We start from the raw sequence: 20,617 nt of genomic DNA, 5'->3' as shown, positions 1-20,617 counted from the left end.
CAACTTCCTCTGAATATGTAAATCAAGACTTACAAATAAATAAATAAATTTAAAAAAGATCAGTCCCCAGTCTTTGGAGCACAGCAAGCCACACCACTGTCTTTTCAGAGGTGGTCTTCAGGGATATGTCCAGGTAGCAGCTGAAACTAAAAAGTCCAATCCAACTCTAAAGGGAATGACTTAAGGGCCCCCTCACATATTTTCATCACTGCAGTCAGTTTTCATTGTAACACTGTTTCAAATGATTTACTAAAATCTAACTAACAACATATTTCCACACACAAGCTATCAAGCAGTGGCTGTATTTTAAAACATGGCCTACTACCACTTAGACCACGTTTATTGCAAGTTGTACCCCTCTTCCATGATACTTCTGATTTTGATTGAAGCTACCAGGAAAAAAAAAAAGTCAGTATTCATAAAGTTGCAAAGAAAAAACATTGAGCATTTTAATGGTCATTTTAAAAAGTCCTTATTCTCTCAATTGGTGAGAATTGTGTTTCACACTGGTTTGAATATTTGGACACTCTTAAAAGAGACAACTGTCTATTAAAATGTGACCTAATGTAGAATGTTTACTGTCTTCGAAAACTGCAACTCTAACTTCATGCTTCATACGTGTCAAAGGTAATAGTCCTATCCACATAGGAATGTGTCATGACCAATAACACCACTATTAACACAGTATACTCCTCTTAAATGGAACAGCCACTTTACTCAAATGTTTCCAAGGAAGCAGTCTAGCCTAATGACACTGAGTACCAATGACTGCTGCTTAACTGGAATATTAGTAAAAGGTTCCACTTTTAGAGGGATGCATTCAATTGGTGTTAAGTGGCTAAGTAGCTTTCTGCCAGCTGTGAAAAAAGTGAAATTCTAAGCTCAAGTTTTAAATACACAAGTTGCCTAATTTTAAAAGTAGGGATAAAAATGAAGTAAGCTGAATATAAGTTTTGTCCTTGTGTTTTGAATAGCAGAGTTTAAGTCTTTTCAGATTTTTTAAGTCCATTTCTCTTAATCAGCAGAACCATTTAGTTGGGAAGAGAAACTGTCCAACAGGGGAGCCCCATATTATAAAAAGATGGGAGTCTACCGTAAAATGGACAAAAAAGAATACTAACCTGTGGGTCTGCCAAGAGTCCTCAATTAACAGGATTTGCAAAAGCAGATCCAAGTAAGGTCGAAGTTCATAGGTGTATGAATATGCAACCTTAAAAGAAGTGAAAATGAAGTGAAAATTATATCTCAGAAAAAAATGTTTCTTAAAATATTATGTTGTAATAAAGATAACTGGGGCATGAGTTTGAGATGGTTGCAATATTCATGTTCTGAATTCTCAATTCTGCTTCTCTGGTACTGTCTCTCAGAAAGCATTGTCACTCTGGGGCCTTCGCTTCCCCAGGATGAGTTTGGCAAAACTCCCTCAGTTCTTGGGAATTTTGATTCCTAGGGGTGGTGGCAGTAGCAAGCACTGCATAGAACATGAACCAGGCCCTTACTGGCTGTTGCACACAACCTCCCCACTATTACAAGATATAAATATTGACATTTCAGCATCCCAGCCAGTTACCTCAGTTGTACAGCATGTGAATCTCCTGAGGAGACAAGACCAGCAGAGAGATTTAAAAGGAAAAAAACGGACTAAAAAATGAAACTAAGAAAAAAAGAACACCTCAAAAAATGTGACACCCAAACTCTGAGGGGAGGAAGGTGGATGAATGAGAATCCTGTTTGAAAAATATAGCTTCAGAGAAGCAGAACAACAAGAAAATACTTTCTATTACAATTCTTGCTTCTGGAGAGTAAGCAGCATAAAGGTTATCCCAAAAGAAAAAGTAAACTGCAAATAGCTGCAAAAAGCAGTAATATTAATGTCAATGTTGTTTTTTAAGATACCACTGGACACTCCAACCTATACGATGAATAAAAATGTCAGAGAGAATAAAACTAGTCCAACCTAAAACAAGGGACATCCAAAAGTAAAACAAAACTTCTACTAGAGTGGGAAAATGTGACCTTCCTTACCTAGGAAAGAGTTTTTAGAGTAGAGCTTGGAATCGAAAACCAGATTCCCTCCTAAAGACTGAATCCAAGTAAATATGCTTTGTAAATGTGTGAGAGGACTACATAGCTGCTTTGCATACCTTTGCAAGAGAGACATGTCAGATAGCCAAGAGTCATAGCTTTGGCTCTAACCAAGTGAGCCTTGATATGGCTGGCATGAAGATGAAAAGCTAAGTCATTATAGAGGTGTCTGGCAGCAACTTCATGGTTAGCTTTGCAATATAGAATAGACTTAAAATAGGGAATAATTTCCTCTCTCTTTAAAAGTAGGTGGCCCAAATGGTGCAAAATTTCACAATAGGTTAGTTTGTATGCCCTTCAATTTTCTGTGTGGATTTTGTTTGGCTTCTCTTCATACATTTTTAAAAGGAAGTCTCAAGTTGGGTTCTGGCTGAACATTTCCCTTGGCAGGCCTAAATTTTCATTATTGATGACAGACAATGCTTTTTAAGAGCTATCTTCAAGGAACTTGCCAGAGAGGTCGGTTTGAGTAAGCCTGTGCAAAGGAGAAGGGTTTGTTAAGTGTTGGATTTAAGGTAATTTTTAGCCAGTATTCACATTAAAACTGGAAGTTTACATACTATGCATACAAGCCTGGTTGATGGGAAGGACCTGGCTCACACAAGCCGAACTGGTTGATGGGAGGGGTCTGGCATATGAAAATACGATTGGTTGAAGGGGGTACACATACTCTTTAATCATCCCTTATTAAACTACTATTACACCAAATATCTATAATCAATAGTGTTGGAGGGGAAATCTGGTAAAGGGGTGAATGCAGAAAGATGAAAATGGTGCATGGTCTGTGGTGCACACTAGTTGTGGTAAAGCTAAGGTGGGTGCTTGTGAGTGGAGTACAGTCTAGGTACCATTAGGCGGCTTAACTTTTGTTTCTTTGCTTGTGTGTGTTTGGATCAGGCATACTGAGTGTGTAGGAACCCTAAGTGCTTCACAATGGACTTCGTGTATTAATAACAAAAAAGATGCATGATACCTAGACACACACAATCCTTTTAGTAATAGCACTGCCCAGTGAATTGCTGTCAAAGGAAACTAAGTAGGGTGGACTTTCTAACGGTTTTAGTTCACTTCAGATAATCCCCCCTAAGATCTTTTGGCATCAAGCATATAAAGAATGTTCTCACTGGAATGGGCATGCCAGCTAAAAAACAGTACTGAGCAGATAACCTAGCAGGTACACTGAAGTTTTGCAACATACTGACTGGACACAAAAAAAGGGAAACTTGAAGACATGAATCAATGAAACTGAAGCTCCTTTGCTGACTGTGCCTAGGAGGGAACTAGCCAGTTTGTGGGTGGTGACACACAAAGGCCAGTTTGATCTGGTTGTGCTATATCCTGTTATCATTGCCCTGGGGGCTCCTAATTCTTAGGATCTGGGCGAATTCTACAGTACTTCAATATGAAGCCCCAAGAGAGAATCCTAGCAGAAGGCATCCAAAGAGAAGTTTATTTATCACATATAAATACAATATCTAACATGGATATCACCTCTCCCTATATGGCATATTTTTACACTTACATATGCCCAAACTTATCCCATCTGCTTCCCTGATTTTTATTTTATTTTACCTGCCAGAGAAGTTCACTTAGGACAGTGGAAGAGAACTGAGGATTTTCCCAGCAACAGAAACGAAGCAATTTGATGGTCTCTTCTGAGTTGCTGCAGTCTTCAATAATTTTCTTCACATAGCTAGTTCGTACAAACAAAATGTCTGCCACGTTCTGCTGAAGTGCCATTATAGGCTGCGATAAATTAGGATCACCATAAGGGTTTGAAAGAGGGGGATTACCTAGAACAAACAATTAATACTGATGAAACCGTACTTAAGTACTTTTTAATATAAAACGAATACATATTTAAACTCTGGGACTAACAAATGAAAGACATGGTATAGTCAATGGAAAGACTTAAAATAAGACACTGAATTTGTAATAAACTATCCTCTCTGCGAAAAGTTCTCTGGCATACAGAGCTAGATTCTCTGACACTGAGGCAGGGGACTTGTGTGACCTGAGTGAACTACCTCTTGTTTCGTGGGGCATTACCACAGTTGAGGTCACTGAAAGCATTGGAGCTCTTCTGGTATATAAAAGAGAATGACTTGTTGGCAGGGTGTCCTCAGTGAGGGCCCTTCAACTTTGGAATATACTCATTGTCCCACTTGTCTAAAATAAGCCCAAATCTGTTTAATTTTAGAGCATGCTGCAAAAGTCCAACTGGCAATTGGGATACGGGGGTGTGTGGTGGTTTGGATGGAGACAGATTTTTTTGGAGGGGGGGGTGGTCATTGGTGAGGAAGATAAGAGCCTGTGCAGGAACTGAAGTTGGGGGATTTAGTTGTGTAGACTTATTTGTTTTGCACAGAGGAAAGTTGTTGCTTTGCTCCTGGTGTTTTGGTTTTAGTTGGATTATACTTAGGGTGACCAAATTTCCCTATGCTGAATACAGGACACCTGGTAAAATTACTCATATTCAAGTGAGTTCAATGGCAACCAATGAGAACTATGCAATACAAACGTTCAAATTAACACCAAGTTGACTGAGCTCCTGTTACAAAAAAATACTGCACAATACTTTCTTATCTTTAAGGCTTTAGGGTTCACTCACTCCTGTACACCTCTCACATGGGGGGGGTGACCGACCGACCCTCCCTGCCCAGCACTCTATGACCTCCATAGGACCCGGACCCGCCTCTCTTGGTACCCAGCGCAGCATCTTCCTGAGGCAACACATGAGGGGGGCGGGGGAGGAGGAAGGGGGACATGCAGGGTCACATGCCCCCTCCCCAGTTTCTGCCAGGGTTTACACCAGAATGTGGCCAGCAGCAGCCTTTCAGCACTGTGCAAGATGGAAGGGACGGGAGCTGCTTCCAGCCGCAGCGGACAGGCGTGTGTGACCTGGCTGGTGTCTTTGCCGAGCTCATCCTTTACCCCCTCCCACTTCCACCCCCATGGCTGGAAGCAGCTTGTCCCTTCCTGCCTGCAGAGTGTTGAAAGGCAGCTAACAGCTGCCTCCTGTCCCCCATCTACAGCGTGGGTACGAAGGGGTTAAGCCCTAAGGATGCACTGTGCACCAGGCCCCAGGGAACCTGATTGCAGGGGCATCATGGAACCTGGCCAGAGAGGTGACTCAGCAGGGGAGGGTACCTAGGGCACGGAGCAGCCCCACACTCCCTGGGGACAGGACCCAGGACAGGGGGAGGAGGGAATGAAGAGGGTGCTAAGCCCCTGCCAAGGGGACTGCTGTGGAGCCTGGAGATTTGGGTCGGGAACAAGATGGAAATCGCTTCCCTCCCGCCACTCCAGAGTTTAGCTGAGGGGTGCAGAGGCTTCCTCGTGCCAGCACTGTGTGAGGCTTTGGCACATGCAGGGCTTGGCTCCTTCTGGCCAGCACCCCAGGCTGCAGGATCTTGAGCTTTCCCGGGGCACCGGCTTAGCAGAGTTAATTTTTAGTTAACTTCTCATCAGGTATGTCACTTCAACTCCATTAATTTTAATGAGAAGAATTTAGCACAGTCTTTATAAACTAAAACAGCTAACTGCAATAGGTTTGATATTAATAGGTCCTCTATAACCTCCTAATTGTGTTCTTTTAAAAGGCCTGAACAGGCTTAATGGAAAATGATTTGTAGTTTTAGTGAGTTATGTATATCAAGATAAGATTTGGCCACCGCAGAATCAGGAAAATCTTTATTGCAAATAAACATAATGAACCCCCTAAGACTATTGCTCCAATCAGTACATTTAATAAATAGCAACACACCACATATACTAATAATTTACCAACTTATAACCAATGTTTTCAATTAATTTAAAGAAAACTTGTAAAATTCACTATACCATTGATAGAAGACTGCATACGTGATGACACATTGCAACAACGGATTAGCTGTGACACTACAGTGTACAATTTTCCCAGTTCAGCATACTGATATTTGATTGGAGGGCCTGGGCCTTCATCCAGAGCCACAAGCATGAACGTTGCAGGTACGCTTAGTTTCAGAAGTTGTGTCTTTTCTGCTACACCTTCAGAGGGGACAAAAAAAATTACACCTCATGGATAGTATTGACAACAATATGTTTTTATAAGCTTAACTCTTACTGTTCTTATGTAGTTGGATTTTTTGGAAAAAATCCTGAAGAATTTGAAAAAGTCATATTTTCCACTGCTGGTTCTTATTCATGCTCTCAGTTATACATTCCTTCCAGGAGGGAGATGGGGGCACGGGGAAGAAGCTGGACTAGATTCTTATTAGAGTTTAGCTGAAAACTGCATATATCAGCAGAATTGTGAGCAAAAACATTTCCACAATGGTGCTCATTAGTGCTCACATAACTAGAGATCAGTCGCTAAGAACATAATGCTCCAATACGTCTGTTAGTCTATTAGGTGCCACAGGTCTCTTTGCCGCTAAGAACATGAGAACGGTCATACTGCATCAGATCAATGGTCCATCCAGCCCAGTATCCTGTCTTCCGATAGAGGCCAATGCCACATGCTTCAAAGGGAATGAATAGAATAGGGTGATTATCAAGTGATCCATTCCCATTGTCCAGTCCCAGCATCTGGCTGTCAGAGGCTCAGGGACACCCAGAGCATGGGGTTGCATCCCTATCTTGGCTAATAGCCACTGATGGACATATCCTACATTAACTTATTCAAATTTTTTTAAAATATTTTTGGCCTTCACACATCCCCTGGCAATGAGTTCCACTGGTTGACTGTGTATCATGAGTCTCAACTATCTCCAATACTTTGCAGGAAGCAAGGTAAAGCCCGCTTGTATCAGACTGGGAAAGAATCAGAATCCAAAGTGATCTAAGTTGTAGATCATTACTGCAGCAAAAACATGCCTTACAGTACCTTTATGCTTCATGATAACATATATAACTATCAGTCATTCAAAATGCTGACCACAAAAAACTGACATTTTAAATTAAAAAAATTTATCCAGTTGTGGACAAGCTTAATTAATCAAATCACAGTAAACAACTAAAAATCTCACCAATGGCTAAACTGTGCTGACTGATTGAAGCACAAAACAGGTAAGCACTCAAGCCTATCAGAAAGCAGCATGTCAAGAATGATAGTGAATAGCACCATACTGCATCAACACCAGTCATTAGAAAATGATTAAACTTACATTATTTAATGAGTAAACAGCCACCACATATTCAGTAGAGTAAAAATAAAGAGCCACTGTAAGCAAATATTGCCCCAAAAATCAATATTAAGATCTAAAAATAAACAAGCCTTGCAGTCTTGGGAAACAGAAGATTAAGTCCAATTCTTAAGGTTGGCTCTCTGAATTGGTTACATGATGTAGTTAGAGAACCCCTCCAAGTAACTGATTTGCTCAGCTGATCTTTGCCAGAGCATAACTGCTTATCTCATTATAACAAGACCACAGCAACATGATTAGAGTAACAAACTGTGCGACTCATCATAATGCTTAGTTTTTAAATAAACACTGTACAATGTCTAAACACTGTACAAACTTTAATTAACCTCCCTCCCCGCACCCCCTGAAGTTATGTACAAAAGTTTTTAATGTAATTTAAAATTGTGATATGTTGTTCAGCACCTGGAGCAATTTGGCAGGGGGCTATTTGTAAAAACAATATTACTATCACCATTTTAGGATAGAGGAATCAGTGGTTAACTGACTTACTCAAGGTTAGCAAGTCTTCTGCTGACCTAGTATGAGAAGTTTATAGTCCCAATCTTTGGCTACTAGACCACACTGATCATGTACAGTCTAGTGAGACTTTGGGCAAACCATTTAGCCTCTCTATGCCTCACTTTACTCATTGTAAAATGGGACATTATTTCACAAAAGTGTTGTGAAGTTTCATACACCCATTGTCAGAAATGTTTTGAAATACTCAGTTGGAAGTGCTATATAAGTACCTAATATTCTTAAAAGTATTAACACCCCCACAAGTACAATATGGCCTGCAATTTCTTATTGATCCTGGTCATCTCATTACTTGAGTCAGCATGGTTAGTTTCCTATATGTAAAAACAGAGTGCCTTACAGCAACACCATTAAGCATATTTCATAAACTACTTACCTAGGTTGGCATACATCACAAACAGATTGAAATACTGTTGTAAATGGCGCCCATGCTCAGACACTTCCCTTCTAAGAAGGTTTAGTACTGCTCTCAGCAAGTGATCACTCAAACTTAAGTTATCATAGGCCTGCAAAACAAAAAAGTTCTAACATTAATGGCCTGAACAGTTTCCATTCAGTAAATCCATACATGGGAGCTCAATACCTGATAACACGGTCAGCCTATTTAGGTGTCATTTTTCACGCAGCGAACTAGTATAAGGTGAAGCCCTTTTAAAGTGGAATAATTAAAAAACAGGTTTATGAAATTCTAAGACAGCCTCAACTACTGGGTCCAAAGTGAGAGAAATAAGAACGCTTCACAGTACTCGACAAAAGAAAAATATTCACCGTTTTCCAATTAAGATGCAGTACATACACTGGGAAAGACAACCAAGTGCCCAAATTATAGTTAATTTTTTTTTTATCAAAAAACATATAATTAAAAGAAAAACCCATTCATAACTATTGAGGAAGGAGAATGGGCAAGCGATATTCTACTATAAACATAGACTTAAGGGAAAAAATTGCTTGCATGTATTTTGATCTTCTCTGGAAGTTAAGAACTTAAGATAGATCTGAACTATCAGAGAATAAATCCGGATATGTATTTAAAATAAATGACCTGTATATTAATTAGAATGTGACCAATCATAGATAATGCAATAAAAATAATCGCTGTTCCTTAGCAAGAGTAAACAGCCTCCAATAAAGTAAAGAATTAAAGGACTTCCCTGTTAATTCTCTGGGGAAAAAATTAAGAGTTCACAATTTTAATATGAAGTAAAAGTTCATATACCAACATACAGAAAAACCTCTCTCTCCAGATTTAGCACTGGTACTCATCACTATACTACCTGAGCACATCACAGGATCATAGGTGGTATAGTGAGGTACCCTTGTGAACTTTATTAAGGCTTTGGCTCTTCTCCCTTTCTCTGGTTATGGGAAGCACTATTTGAGTGTGGGTCCCGTCCCCCCCAAATTTTACTGAGGATTTTTGGCGGGGGATAGGGTGAACAGGGTTTGATTGTGGCAGAAAAGGTTTATCAAAGGATTTGCAGCTTTCCCTACACGTAGTCACACTATTGATTAGACCCATCTACTGTCTAAGTTTGTTCACTGGCTTGGTCACCTCAACCACCAATGGCTTAACTCCAGCTCTGATATGCTTCCTTCTAGGCTTTGTGATTTGCAATGTCCAAGAGTGTATCTGTCTTGGCAGGTCAGAAATGGGTGATATGGTCTCTAACGTAGCTGAGATATGATCCCTTAATGGCATTCATAATTGGGACCAAGGACCTGAATTGGCATGAGAAGGAGAAGGAGCCAGTGGAGGGAGTAAAGTACAGGAGTGCTGTACTTATGGCAATCTATCCCATGGAGGAGAGGGCAACTACATTCTGTGCAAATTGGAGCCTTTGAATTGTTTATGCAGTCAGCTTCTGACACAGTGAATAATTCAACCCGGAGATGACAAATCCCTGCATCACTGTGGCCACATCCTCATCTGGAAGGAAAAGGTGAATTTTCCTAGAAAGCTGCAGGTGGAACATGGTGTTTATCAGTGATGCAACCTGCTCATGCAGGCTCAATGATGAGCTAAAAAGGACCCCAAAGCGTCTCACCCCTTTAATGAATTGTGTGTGCATGTGAACACAAAATTAGATATTTTTCATTGTTGTATGCAGTGCTGTAACCGTGTTGGTCCCAGGATATTAAAGAGACAAGGTGGGCAAGGTAATAGCTTTAATTAGACCAACTTCTGCTGGTGAGAGACAAGATTTCGAGCTGCACTGAGCTCTTCCTCAGGTACATGAGAGAGATAAGCTTTCAATCTACCTGAGAAAGAGCTTTATGTAGCTCAAAAGCTTGCCTCTCTCACCAACAGAAGTTGGTCAGTAAAAGATATTATCTCACCCACCTTGCCTAATACACAAAATTAAAAAGATGGTGGAAACAGTTGGTCATTTAATCCAGAAGATAGGCCTTTGTTCTATAGTACTGAAAGGCCAAACCTTGCTTCATTGCAAAGAATTGCCAATAGTAAGTCCTCAGAATTTGTGGTTCTTTCTGTATCATGACAAAAAATCAAGCCTCAAGATCATTCAGGGCAGTTCTGGAATGTTCTAGGGCACTAGTCTTCATATAGAGATTGGTTCAAACAGTTCCCATCCACCACCTTCTTGATTCATTTTTCTATAAAGGTGAATTGCAAGACTGGGTGATAGCTGGATGGATATTTAGTCTTTATAGATCATGTTATACATCTTCAAGTCACTTCACAAACACTATCAATCCTCAGTGTCTCTCTCTGTCAAGAATTATAGGTAAGTGGTACCCATATTTTGAAGATAGGAAACTGAAGCAAGAGAAAAATGACTTGTCCAAAATCTGAGTGGGTGGCCAAGCCTCAAGTTCCAAAAAACCCCACAAGTTTCAGACTCCCTATTCTGAGCTCAAACTACTGGAAAACACCGTCTTCTGCCTTCTTCTATGACTTCAGTGTCAAGTGATGGCTTCCCTAAGCAGCAGTTGTACCTCAGCATATTTCATAAAGTCAGCTCTGTACCCTACACTAAGGAATTAATAAATCAATCCAACCAGTTACTAACTCCATGTTGACTTTTGCTAGCCATTATCAGCTAGGATATCCACCCACAAGCAGTGGACTTAAATCCATAATGGATTCTCCAGACATCGTGAGGTATGACTCCCAAATAAATGCAGTGGATGTACTCATGCCTTCTCACTTGGACAACTGTGTGTCTACACTGAGACAAACTGAACAATGAAACTTCTTGAGACACCAATTACTAGACTCTTCACCTGAAGAACAGCTCCAATCAGTAATAGCAAACCATTTATATTTGCATTGATTACGGCTTTGTGAAACGTTCCCTAGACTCTATTGAGTGTTCCTCTGATCATAACTTCATCGTTCACTCTGCTTGTGACTCATGGTCAGAACAAGTAAGAAAAAAGACCCAAAGCTGAAGCAGCACAGTCAGCACTTCTAAAAAGTGCTATACTGTAGCAGGCCATGACCACCTCCTACCCCCACCCCCAAAAAACCTCTCCTCACAATCCAGATGTGGCTCCGACCACTTGTTAGAAATAAACCCTGATATGTGGAGCCAAGAGTGACTGTGGTGGCTACTAATCTAATTTTTCAATTGAATTTGAGGCATAAAAAGAATGCACAAGTGTGTCCAGAATGTCTCTTAGTTATTGATACATTACCAGTCACTGTAGTATCTAGTTGGAGACTTGCAGCGACTTGAAACATTATACAACATTGATGAGACTAATACTGATATACTGCATCCAGTTCTGGGGTCCACATTTTAAAAAGGATGTTGAAAAATGGGAGAAAATGCCTTAAGCTAAACAACTTGAGCCCTTTGTCTTTCAGTGTATCTAAAGAAGAACGAGGGTTGACTTTATTACAGTGTATAAATACCTTCACAGGGAGAAAATACGGAGTACTGAACAGGCTCTTAAATCTAGTGGAGAAAGGTATAACAAAAAACAATGTCTGGAAGCTGAAGCCAGATAAAAATTAGTGCCTAATTTCTAAATTTAATTTACCAGTGAGGGTAGATAGTCATCAGCCATTGCAACAAACTACCAAAGGAAGTGCTGACATCTCTTGGTAACTTCACATCAAGACTGGATGTCTTTTTGGAAGGTATGTTTTAGCCAAACACAAATTATGCTTTAGTCAAACAAGTTACTGGGCTCAATACAAGGGTATATGGGTAAAATTTAACAGCCTGTGATATACAGGAAGCCAGATTAGATCATCTAATGGTCCCTTCTGGCCTTAAACGTCAAGAATCTTGCTCCATAATCACATCATCAAACCCAAGAGCTAGGTTTCAAAATCTCTTCGACTGAGTCGATGACATCCATTGTTCTAGTCAGACAAAAGAATAACTCTTGAAGCATACTGGCATTATGTGGAGCACAGTCAAAAGAGATCTAAGTGAGTCTTTCCAGTTCTCCTTTAAATAGATTCTGAACATGAGTAAGACAGATTCCTGAGAGAAACCTACACAAAAGTCATTAGATGTCTCCTTCACTGAAGACCTTATCATGACCAAAAGCCTGCAGACAACAGGTAAAATAAACGTCAAAGAAGACAGAATAAAGTACCTAAAGTGCCCAGTGAAATAGGTGAGTGGCCATTGCTAGCCTGGAAAAAGAGACTTCTTTAAAATTTGTCCATACTTTTGGTTAAGGAAATTAGTCAAGTAAACGTAAATAAAGATTCCGAAACCCCAGACGGTCTTGGAATAAAACATACACGTTGTGAGACAGATTGACACTTAGGTTCCAATCCTGCAAACCCTTGTGAATAGTCCCAGTGAATTTAATGGAATGACTCATGTGCTTAAAATTACATATATGGGAAGTGCTGCAGGACTGGGGTCTTAAATAAGCACTACAGCAATCATAATGGTTCAGGTGCTTTGGTACCTCACATGGCATAAATGATGAGACAGAATGAGATACCCCTACAAGCTAACCTCTGGTAGACATCTAGGTTAGAGGACATCTTTCCTCAACAGAGTCTGAATTGCTTGATATTAAACCGATAGAAATCTGCCCTAAAAAAACCCATCAGGGTATTTAGCAGATTCTCAAACTTCCAGCTAAAAAGACAACTAAATTAGTCTTAGTGTATCAGTTATTATCTGTAGAATTGTAGCATGTATGGGCCATAGTCATGTACCAGGACCCGACTGTACTAGGCACTGTACAAACAGAACAAACAGATAGATTGCAAACTCTTCAAGGCAAGGACTAAGCAAATCTCAGTAGACTACAGTGCATAGTCATATAGGAATGTGGAGAGATGCATTTGCTAGGTCCACAGAAGTGAAGAAGTCCCCTTAGAGATATTACCACTAAATCTAGAGAGTCTCCATCTGGAATCTCGTTTTCTTCATCCATTAAGCTGTTTGACATCTAGAATGGCTGACCCTGTTTGCTTCTGGACAATGAAGAAAATGGAGCATAATCCTAAGAGTTTTTTTCTAAGGGAACAGTTTCTATTGATTCTATGTCCAGGAGATGAAGAAGTTACTCACATTATGCAGTAATGATGGTTCTTTGAAGTGTCCCCCCCCAACAGGTGCTCCACTGTAGGTGTGTCTGTGTCCCTGAGCAGCTGATCAGAGAACTTTGGTAGCAGTGTCTGTTCACCCAGCACATGCGCTGCTCCCCACCTGCCATGGGGCTAGTTAATATGCATAGGTGAACACTACCCTCAGTTCCTTCTCTACCACAGAGTCTAATCAACTACTAGAACTCCAAAGTAGATGGGAGGAGGATGGGTCGTGGAGTACCCAGGGAGACATGTATCTCATAGAACCATCATTACTGCACAAGGTGAGTAACTTCGACTTTGAGTAGTGTCCCTATGGGTACCCCACTTTAAGTGACTCCTGAGCAGTACCCACCACTAGAGGCTGGAACTTTGCAGTTGAGTTTGATATCGATGATAGTGCTGTGGGGCACCATATTTGGTGTCTGGAGCCGAATACTCCAGGATGGCACAATGTTTTTCCAAGGTGTGTGCAGATGCCTATGTAGCTACTCTGCAGATTTCTGATATAGGGATAAAGTGACGGACGAGGAGACTGACCTTGTAGAGTACATGCATACTGAAGATGTGTTGTTACATTACACAACTGTAACAGAATTTCACACAGCTTGAGACTCACTTAGAGTGTCCTTGAGCTGAAATTGCTGAACCTTTTGACCTATCTGTAATGGAGAGGAAGAGTCAGATTTTCTGAAAACTCCTGTCCTGTACAAATAGAAAGCCAAGGCTTTCCTCACATTGAGTGTATGAAAAATGGATTCCTAGTATCCTGAAGAGGTTTGGAATAAAAGGCTGGAAGCTGAATAAGCTGATTCATGTGAAATGCAGGAGTCATCTTGGGAGTGAACTCTGCATATGGTCTGAGCATGACTGTCAGGGAAGAACACAGTGAAAGGGGCATGTGCCATCAGAGCCGTTATCTCCCCTATCCTTCTTGCAGAGTTGATGGCGATCAGAAACGCCGTCTTCATGGAAAGGTGAGTCAATGAACAAATGGCCATAGGTTCAAATGGCAATCTAGTCAGTCCTTCTAGCACTAGGTTGAGATCCCATTGGAGGACTGGGAAGTCTGGGTTGTGGAAAGAGGTTTGCCATTGAGAAACCTCTTCATAGCCAGATGGGAGAGATTGAGTATCCTTCTGCCTGCTGGTGGAAAGTTGCAATTGCTACTTGATGAACCTTTTGCAAACTAACAGAGAGTCCAGATTTCTTGAGAGTCCACAGGTAGTCCAGAACTACCGGTAAGGTGGCTGTATTAGGAGTCACACCTTTGGGCTGGCACCAGATCAGAAATCTCTTCCATTTTTGTAGATAGGTACAATGAGCAGCTCCTTTCCTCCTGTGCCTCCTCACAGGAAGATGTGTTTATGTGCTGGACCCATGAAGGAGCCATGCTTTGAGCTGCAGAATCCGCAGGTTAGAATGGAGAATCTGTCTCCTGTTCTGCGATAGGAGGTAAGGTATGATCGAAACGTGGCAGTAAGCATCTTGGAGGTCGAGGGCCAAGAACCAATCTCCTTTTTTTAACATTGAAATGATCTTTGATAACGTGACCATCCTGAACTTCTGAGCCTTGATAAATTTGTTGAGGGCTCTGAGGTCCAATATGGGTCTCCAACCCCCTTTTTTCTTCAGTATCAAGAAGTAACAAGAATAGAAACCTCCACCCCTTAGATGTATGGGCACTGGCTCACTGAAGAGGGACAGTGAAGGGTGTTTGGAAGGAGGAAGGGAGGAAGAAATGGATCAAGTATACATCCCAGATGATCTCCAGTACCCATTTGTCGGAGGTTATTCATTCCCAGGTGCTGCAGAATGGAGAGAGATGGTTCCCTCAGGGATGGAGTTTTCCAGAGTGATGCAGCAGTTAGAAGAGTGTTCTATAAACACCTCAACCAACCCGTCAAAACTGTCTTTTCAAGGTGGAGGGTTGAGAGGAAGTTTGCTGAGATCCTGATGTTTTCCGTCTAGGGAATCTGGGCTTCTTCCTTTTGGGTTCATATGATCTCTGTGAATATTGAGATGAATGGAGGACTACATTTTCTTTTGTATCCAGGAGTACAGATCCTGAGGGATCAAAGGGTGGCCCTGGAATCTTTTAATGTGTGAAGGGAGGCATGGGTCATCTCTGTAAATATTTTTGTCCCATCAAAGGGATGGTCCTCCACAGTCAATTGGACCTCCTTTGGGAAGCCAGACAGATGAAGCCACGAAGACTGTCTCACTACAATAGCAGAGATGAAACTAAGCTTGGCATAGTTTTGACAGTCATATTTAGCCAACAAGGCATGACAATTCGCTACTAGGAACTGGAGGGTGGCCGAGTTCCTGCAAAAAAGGTCAAGGCGCTTCCAGTTACAGTCATAAAAGGTCGACTTAAACTGGTGTTGGCGGCCCTTAGAAATAACTGCATCCACAATATTAGAATTGGGAGGTGGGTGTGAAAACAAATTCCTGTGTCTTTCGCTGGCACATAATATTTCTTGCACGCCCACTTGCAAGTTGGTGGGACAGATGCAGGAGTCTGCCATATTATCTTGGTGGGGTCCAGTAGAGTCTCATTAATAGGGAGGGCCACTCTGGAAGAGGTGGAGGAATGTAAAATGTCCACCAGCTTCTGGTGCAACTCAGTCACCCCTTGCAAAGGTATTTGTAGTGCTCCTGCCACCCTCTGTGCCAAGTCTTGGAATAGTTTAAAGTTATCAGCCATAGATGGTGAAGGGGGCATCACTGTCTCACATCAGATGACAACAACGAGAAGTGGGCTTGAGAAGTGATTTCCTCCACAACTTGGGCCTCCAGTTCCTCCCTTGCCTGCTCAGGTGCTTCAGAGGCCCTTGAGGCAGCAGCTGAAGGAGGGTACTTCCTTGGCTACTGGTAGGCAACCATAGAGACGGAGGCCTGTTACCTTTGGGCCTGCCAAGGATCCCAGTACAGTTACTTTGATGGGAAGGTGCCCAGTGGTTGATACCACAGCTACCTCTCTCACCCACTTGTCTGTGGTCGATCAAGGCCATTCTCTGAGAAGTGGGAAATTCTGCCAGCTAGATTCAGGTCTGGGTGGAGGCACGTTTGTTCTCATAGTGGACTCAGAAGGGGTGGATCCACTTCCGGATCTTCCACCCTCATCCAGGGTTTCTGCCCTGATATACCCATTGTCTTTCATTTGACTCCTTTGTGAGGAGGATGGCCAAAAGCAGCATTTTTGTCTGTTGCTGGGTTTTGTTGTCCCTCAGACTACTGGGTTGGGAGGGGTGAAAGTGTTTTGGTTTGGCTGTGCCTTCTGCCACTAGTTTTTCCCAAAATGGAGAGAGCCTGAGAATTTAGATGAACATACAATTTGTTTAGAGTGAGCATCAACCTTCCAGGGACAAAGCCAGATGTGACATCCGGCTGCTGAGGTGGATACCATGGCCCTGACTGAAAATCTCATTGTATCCACTGAGGCACTTGCCACGAAGGCTGTTGCTAGTGAAAATTTTTTTACATGTAGACCAAAAGTAGGATGGTGTCTGTCTTTCGTGGCCTTAAGGTCAACCAACTAAAACGTTGTGGCTCTTGGAAAGCATATAGCCGCTAGGATGCTCTAAGGGTGGCTGATGAAGCCCCTTCTGCAGGTGGCTTTCACCTTTCTATTAGCTGGATTTTTGGTAAAGAAATCTCATTCAGATGAAATTACCATATCTTTGCTAGAGATGCCACTGCAGCATCAATCTTTGGTATATCTAACATTTTTCGGCTAGTGCAACTTGTAATTCCTAAGTACATGCCTGCTTATGCTTTTACCCTTATCAGGGGTTTTCCACTCCTCTCTGATCACATCCTCAAAAAATGGGTGAGATGGGACTAGTGTCTCAGGTGAGGATTTAGAAAGCAGGTTATTTACTTTTAGGCTTGTCCCTCTGCCTGCTCAGTAAGCACTACCACCTTTCTGTAGCTAGCTTTATGCAGTGCCTTGAGCCCTCTGGATATGTCTCCCGCAGTGTCCTCCCCTGTGGAGTCCCACTCCCTCTGCCAAGGGGATGGGATTTCATTGCTGGAGTTCCCCAATTCAGACTGGGAAGAAGAGGAACAAAGAACTTATACTGCATTTTAGGTTCGGGGGAGTGGAAATCTGTAGACCCTTAAGGGTTTTTTCCATCCGGTCCTGTTCTGCCCCAGGATTTACCAGGGCCGCCCAGAGGATTCAGGGGGCCTGGGGTCTTCAGCGGCGGGGGTCCTTCCACTCCGGGTCTTCGGGGCACTTTGCCGAAGACATGGTGCAGAGGGACCCCCGCCGCCGAACTTTGCCGCTGAAGACCCGAAGCGGAAGAAGTGGTGGCGGGTCCTTCACTCCAGGTGAGTTCGGCGGCACTGAAGGACCCGCTGCCGAAGTGCCACCGAAAATTCTCCGGGGGCCCCTGAAAACTCTCGGGGGGGCCTGGGGCAAATTGTCCCCCCCCCCCCACTCCCCCCGGGCGGCCCTGGGATTTACCCCCTGGCTTGGCCAGATAAACTTCTCCTCAACCTTGGAATCTTTCCCTCTCTGTGTTGCCAAATCAGGATTTTCTATGCTGGAATTGCAGCTTCTTGGGGCAGAAGGACCTAACATGCCTGTCCGATTCAGAGTCCCATGCCCTAGCAGTGCAAAGGTTGGTTGATTGAGAAAAAACAGGGCATAACTGACCCTCCAAAGAGCCTGCAAAAGCTGTCTCACAAATAGCATATCGCTTGGATTTAGCTTGGTAGCTCTGCCATGTAGGGGCATTGGGCACCGAGGGGCACTATAGTGCTGGCTCTGGGTGGTTGAGACCATCTCACTGCTAAATAGCAGATCTAGGAAAGGGAGAGATAGAAACCCTGTTTCCTAATACATGAAAAAAACAGATACAATAATAAGCTAACAAAGAAAAGTCAGGAGCAAAGTGAACCACCACGTGACTGCTGAAGTGGAGGGAGACGATCTGGCAGTACACAGAAGGCCAGAGAAGCAGGCATGGCTAGCACAGGCTGTGCTACAGCTTTGAAATACCTCCAGAAACTGCAGACAGGAGGGGAATAGCCCGTATCTATCTGAATTGTGGGAGACACTGGGCTACAGAAAAGAGCCTACTATTTGCAACTCCCTATTTCACATAACAGAAGCCTGTGCTTTTGATTCTGAAGGTCCTGGCTTCAGACTCCAGCTGACATCCCATAGTGGAAGGGTCATATATAGCAGTTCTCAAAACTAAGAGCAGGAGACCACTAAGTGAGGAACTGTAAGAGGTTCTGGAGAATCGCACTCAGTACCCGGTAGCAGAATTCAGAATCAGAGGACATTCCCACATTATGTTTGTGTTTGTGACACAAACACAAACAGGGACACACAAAATGTGTCTGCACTGATTTCCAGAAAGATCTACAACCACTACCTCCACCTTCCTCACCCCCCACACTTTTTTTTTTTTTAAAATCAAATCTGCTTTCTGCAAAGGTAGACAACAGAATGGTTGAAACAACTGGGCTGCTAAGGAAGAGGGGAGGTAGTAGGCTCAAAAATCCCAGAAGCCGATCCATCTATTTACATTACAAAGGAACTTGGAGCTGCCCCATTTTTCAGACTAGATACACTTGAACAGAAAAAATGACTGTGGGACCAGGTGATAGTGCATCATTATTTATTACAACAGTGCAATAAATAATGCAGATGCAGAAGTTTTCATTCAGCTTTTAATATAAAAACAGCTGCTGGGTCTAAGTGCATAGCTGATACATCAAATCCACCTGTGGAGACTATAAAAGGAGACCAAACAAGGATTATATAGCAAGATTTGAGCTGCCAAATGAAGTAAAACTATCAGTGATTGAAACATGCCCAGCTTCATCATCATCATCACAGATGCTCTATTGCTAGATTTTAGACCATTTACCACTTTCTGAAGAATACAAATTGAAAATTAATAAAGCCTACTGAAGGTTTGTTTCTGGAATTTTAACAACTACAACATTGCAACAGTTTTACGCATCCAGACTGACCAGATTAAAAAAACGTAGTAAACTTTTTTTTTCTTTTGAACTATATTGAAATCATGATTTTTGGTGCCTCTAGTGTTGCAGGAGTGTGAATGAAAAACCTGAGGCTCACCTCCATTAAAACCAAATGATTTATAAGAAATTATAAACAAATATTTGTTTATAAACAATTGTCCAAAGTTTGCAGTTTGATGCTGCCACTTGTTCCACATGAGCATTTAAGTAAGTTGCAAAACAAATAAGTAGGTGTTTAGACTGAAAACTGTGTAAATACCTGACTAGACGGTCCAGGAGAGGCAAAAGGTGAAGGACATGGTCCGTCTTGCAATGAAAAATGTGCAATAAATACTATAAGCTTTGCAAATGCACCCCTCACTTCAGCACTAGGGCATTCCAAAAGATACTCAGAGAAGCGGTTTGAAACATTAAAAAGGACGTTGTGTGCAAACCAAAAGCGTACATTCTTGCTGTGACGAAGGAGGATGCATAACGCATCATACCTGAAACAGAGAAGATACATTACAACTGTGATATTAACATCGACATTAAAATAACAATAACTTTAACAGATATTTACAAGATGCAACCCTCATTTTCTATAGCATAAATGTCTTCCATTTGCTGTCTTAACCACCCATTCCTTTAGAAATTGAGGAAAAAGCAGATTTCTGTACAAACATAGGTCTTTTTGATCATCTGTCACATCTCCACAGAAAATGTGATTACTTATCCTGACTAGAGCTGTCTTAACTGTTTTGTTCACTAAACAGTAAAAAGGACCATACTGTGGTTTTCTTTCATAAAAATTATTTCAAATGAAAGTACTGAAATTAGAATTAAATATTAAGCCAGAAGGTTTTCATTTCCATCTCCAACATATGCCAAAAAGCAATACGTACCCCAACTTCATCAAATTTGCACTCTAATGTAGGCTCCCAAGCTGAGAGTCATCGCAGACTCAATTCCTCTGTGGATCAGGCACAGAGGGGGGGGGAAGCATAACTGATCAATGGATTACACAAGCACCAGGTGGGTCAAGACAAATATGAAATGTGTATTTTGGTGATTCACACCATAATTTACAGATTATTGTAGTTTCTAAGTACAAAACCTGCTTTAAAAAGGTCTTCTGATTGTGTGACTCACATGCAGTTGCACACACAGATCAGCAGTAGGTTATGAGAATTTTTTGATCATCAGATTCCTAGCTTAGACCCTTCCTACTTGAGCTACAGGCGTAAATGCTAGCTCCTTTCTAGACCTATCACTGGAGGAGGGTTTAACATCTTCCCAGCGTGTTACACAA

At 41.9% G+C, this 20,617-nt stretch overlaps 1 protein-coding gene across 11 annotated transcripts in view; it reads right to left on the bottom strand.

The window, feature by feature from the left end:
* USP9X (ubiquitin specific peptidase 9 X-linked) overlaps nucleotides 1-20,617 on the bottom strand; it is a 197,599-nt gene that overhangs the window by 10,805 nt on the left and 166,177 nt on the right. For all 11 annotated transcript variants that reach the window (XM_037902604.2, XM_037902576.2, XM_043538097.1 and 8 more), the window contains 5 exons: nucleotides 19,586-19,811; nucleotides 8,164-8,293; nucleotides 5,929-6,114; nucleotides 3,658-3,878; nucleotides 1,122-1,210 (listed from right to left, as the gene is read on the bottom strand). In XM_037902604.2, the coding sequence (XP_037758532.1) occupies nucleotides 1,122-1,210; nucleotides 3,658-3,878; nucleotides 5,929-6,114; nucleotides 8,164-8,293; nucleotides 19,586-19,811 (852 nt within the window). The remainder of the gene's footprint in view (nucleotides 1-1,121; nucleotides 1,211-3,657; nucleotides 3,879-5,928; nucleotides 6,115-8,163; nucleotides 8,294-19,585; nucleotides 19,812-20,617) is intronic.

Source organism: Chelonia mydas, chromosome 1 (genome assembly GCF_015237465.2).
Source record: "Chelonia mydas isolate rCheMyd1 chromosome 1, rCheMyd1.pri.v2, whole genome shotgun sequence".
Lineage (NCBI taxonomy): Eukaryota > Metazoa > Chordata > Testudines > Cheloniidae > Chelonia > Chelonia mydas.
Note: the sequence above shows the minus strand (reverse complement) of the source record. Positions and strands in the feature narration are given on the sequence as shown.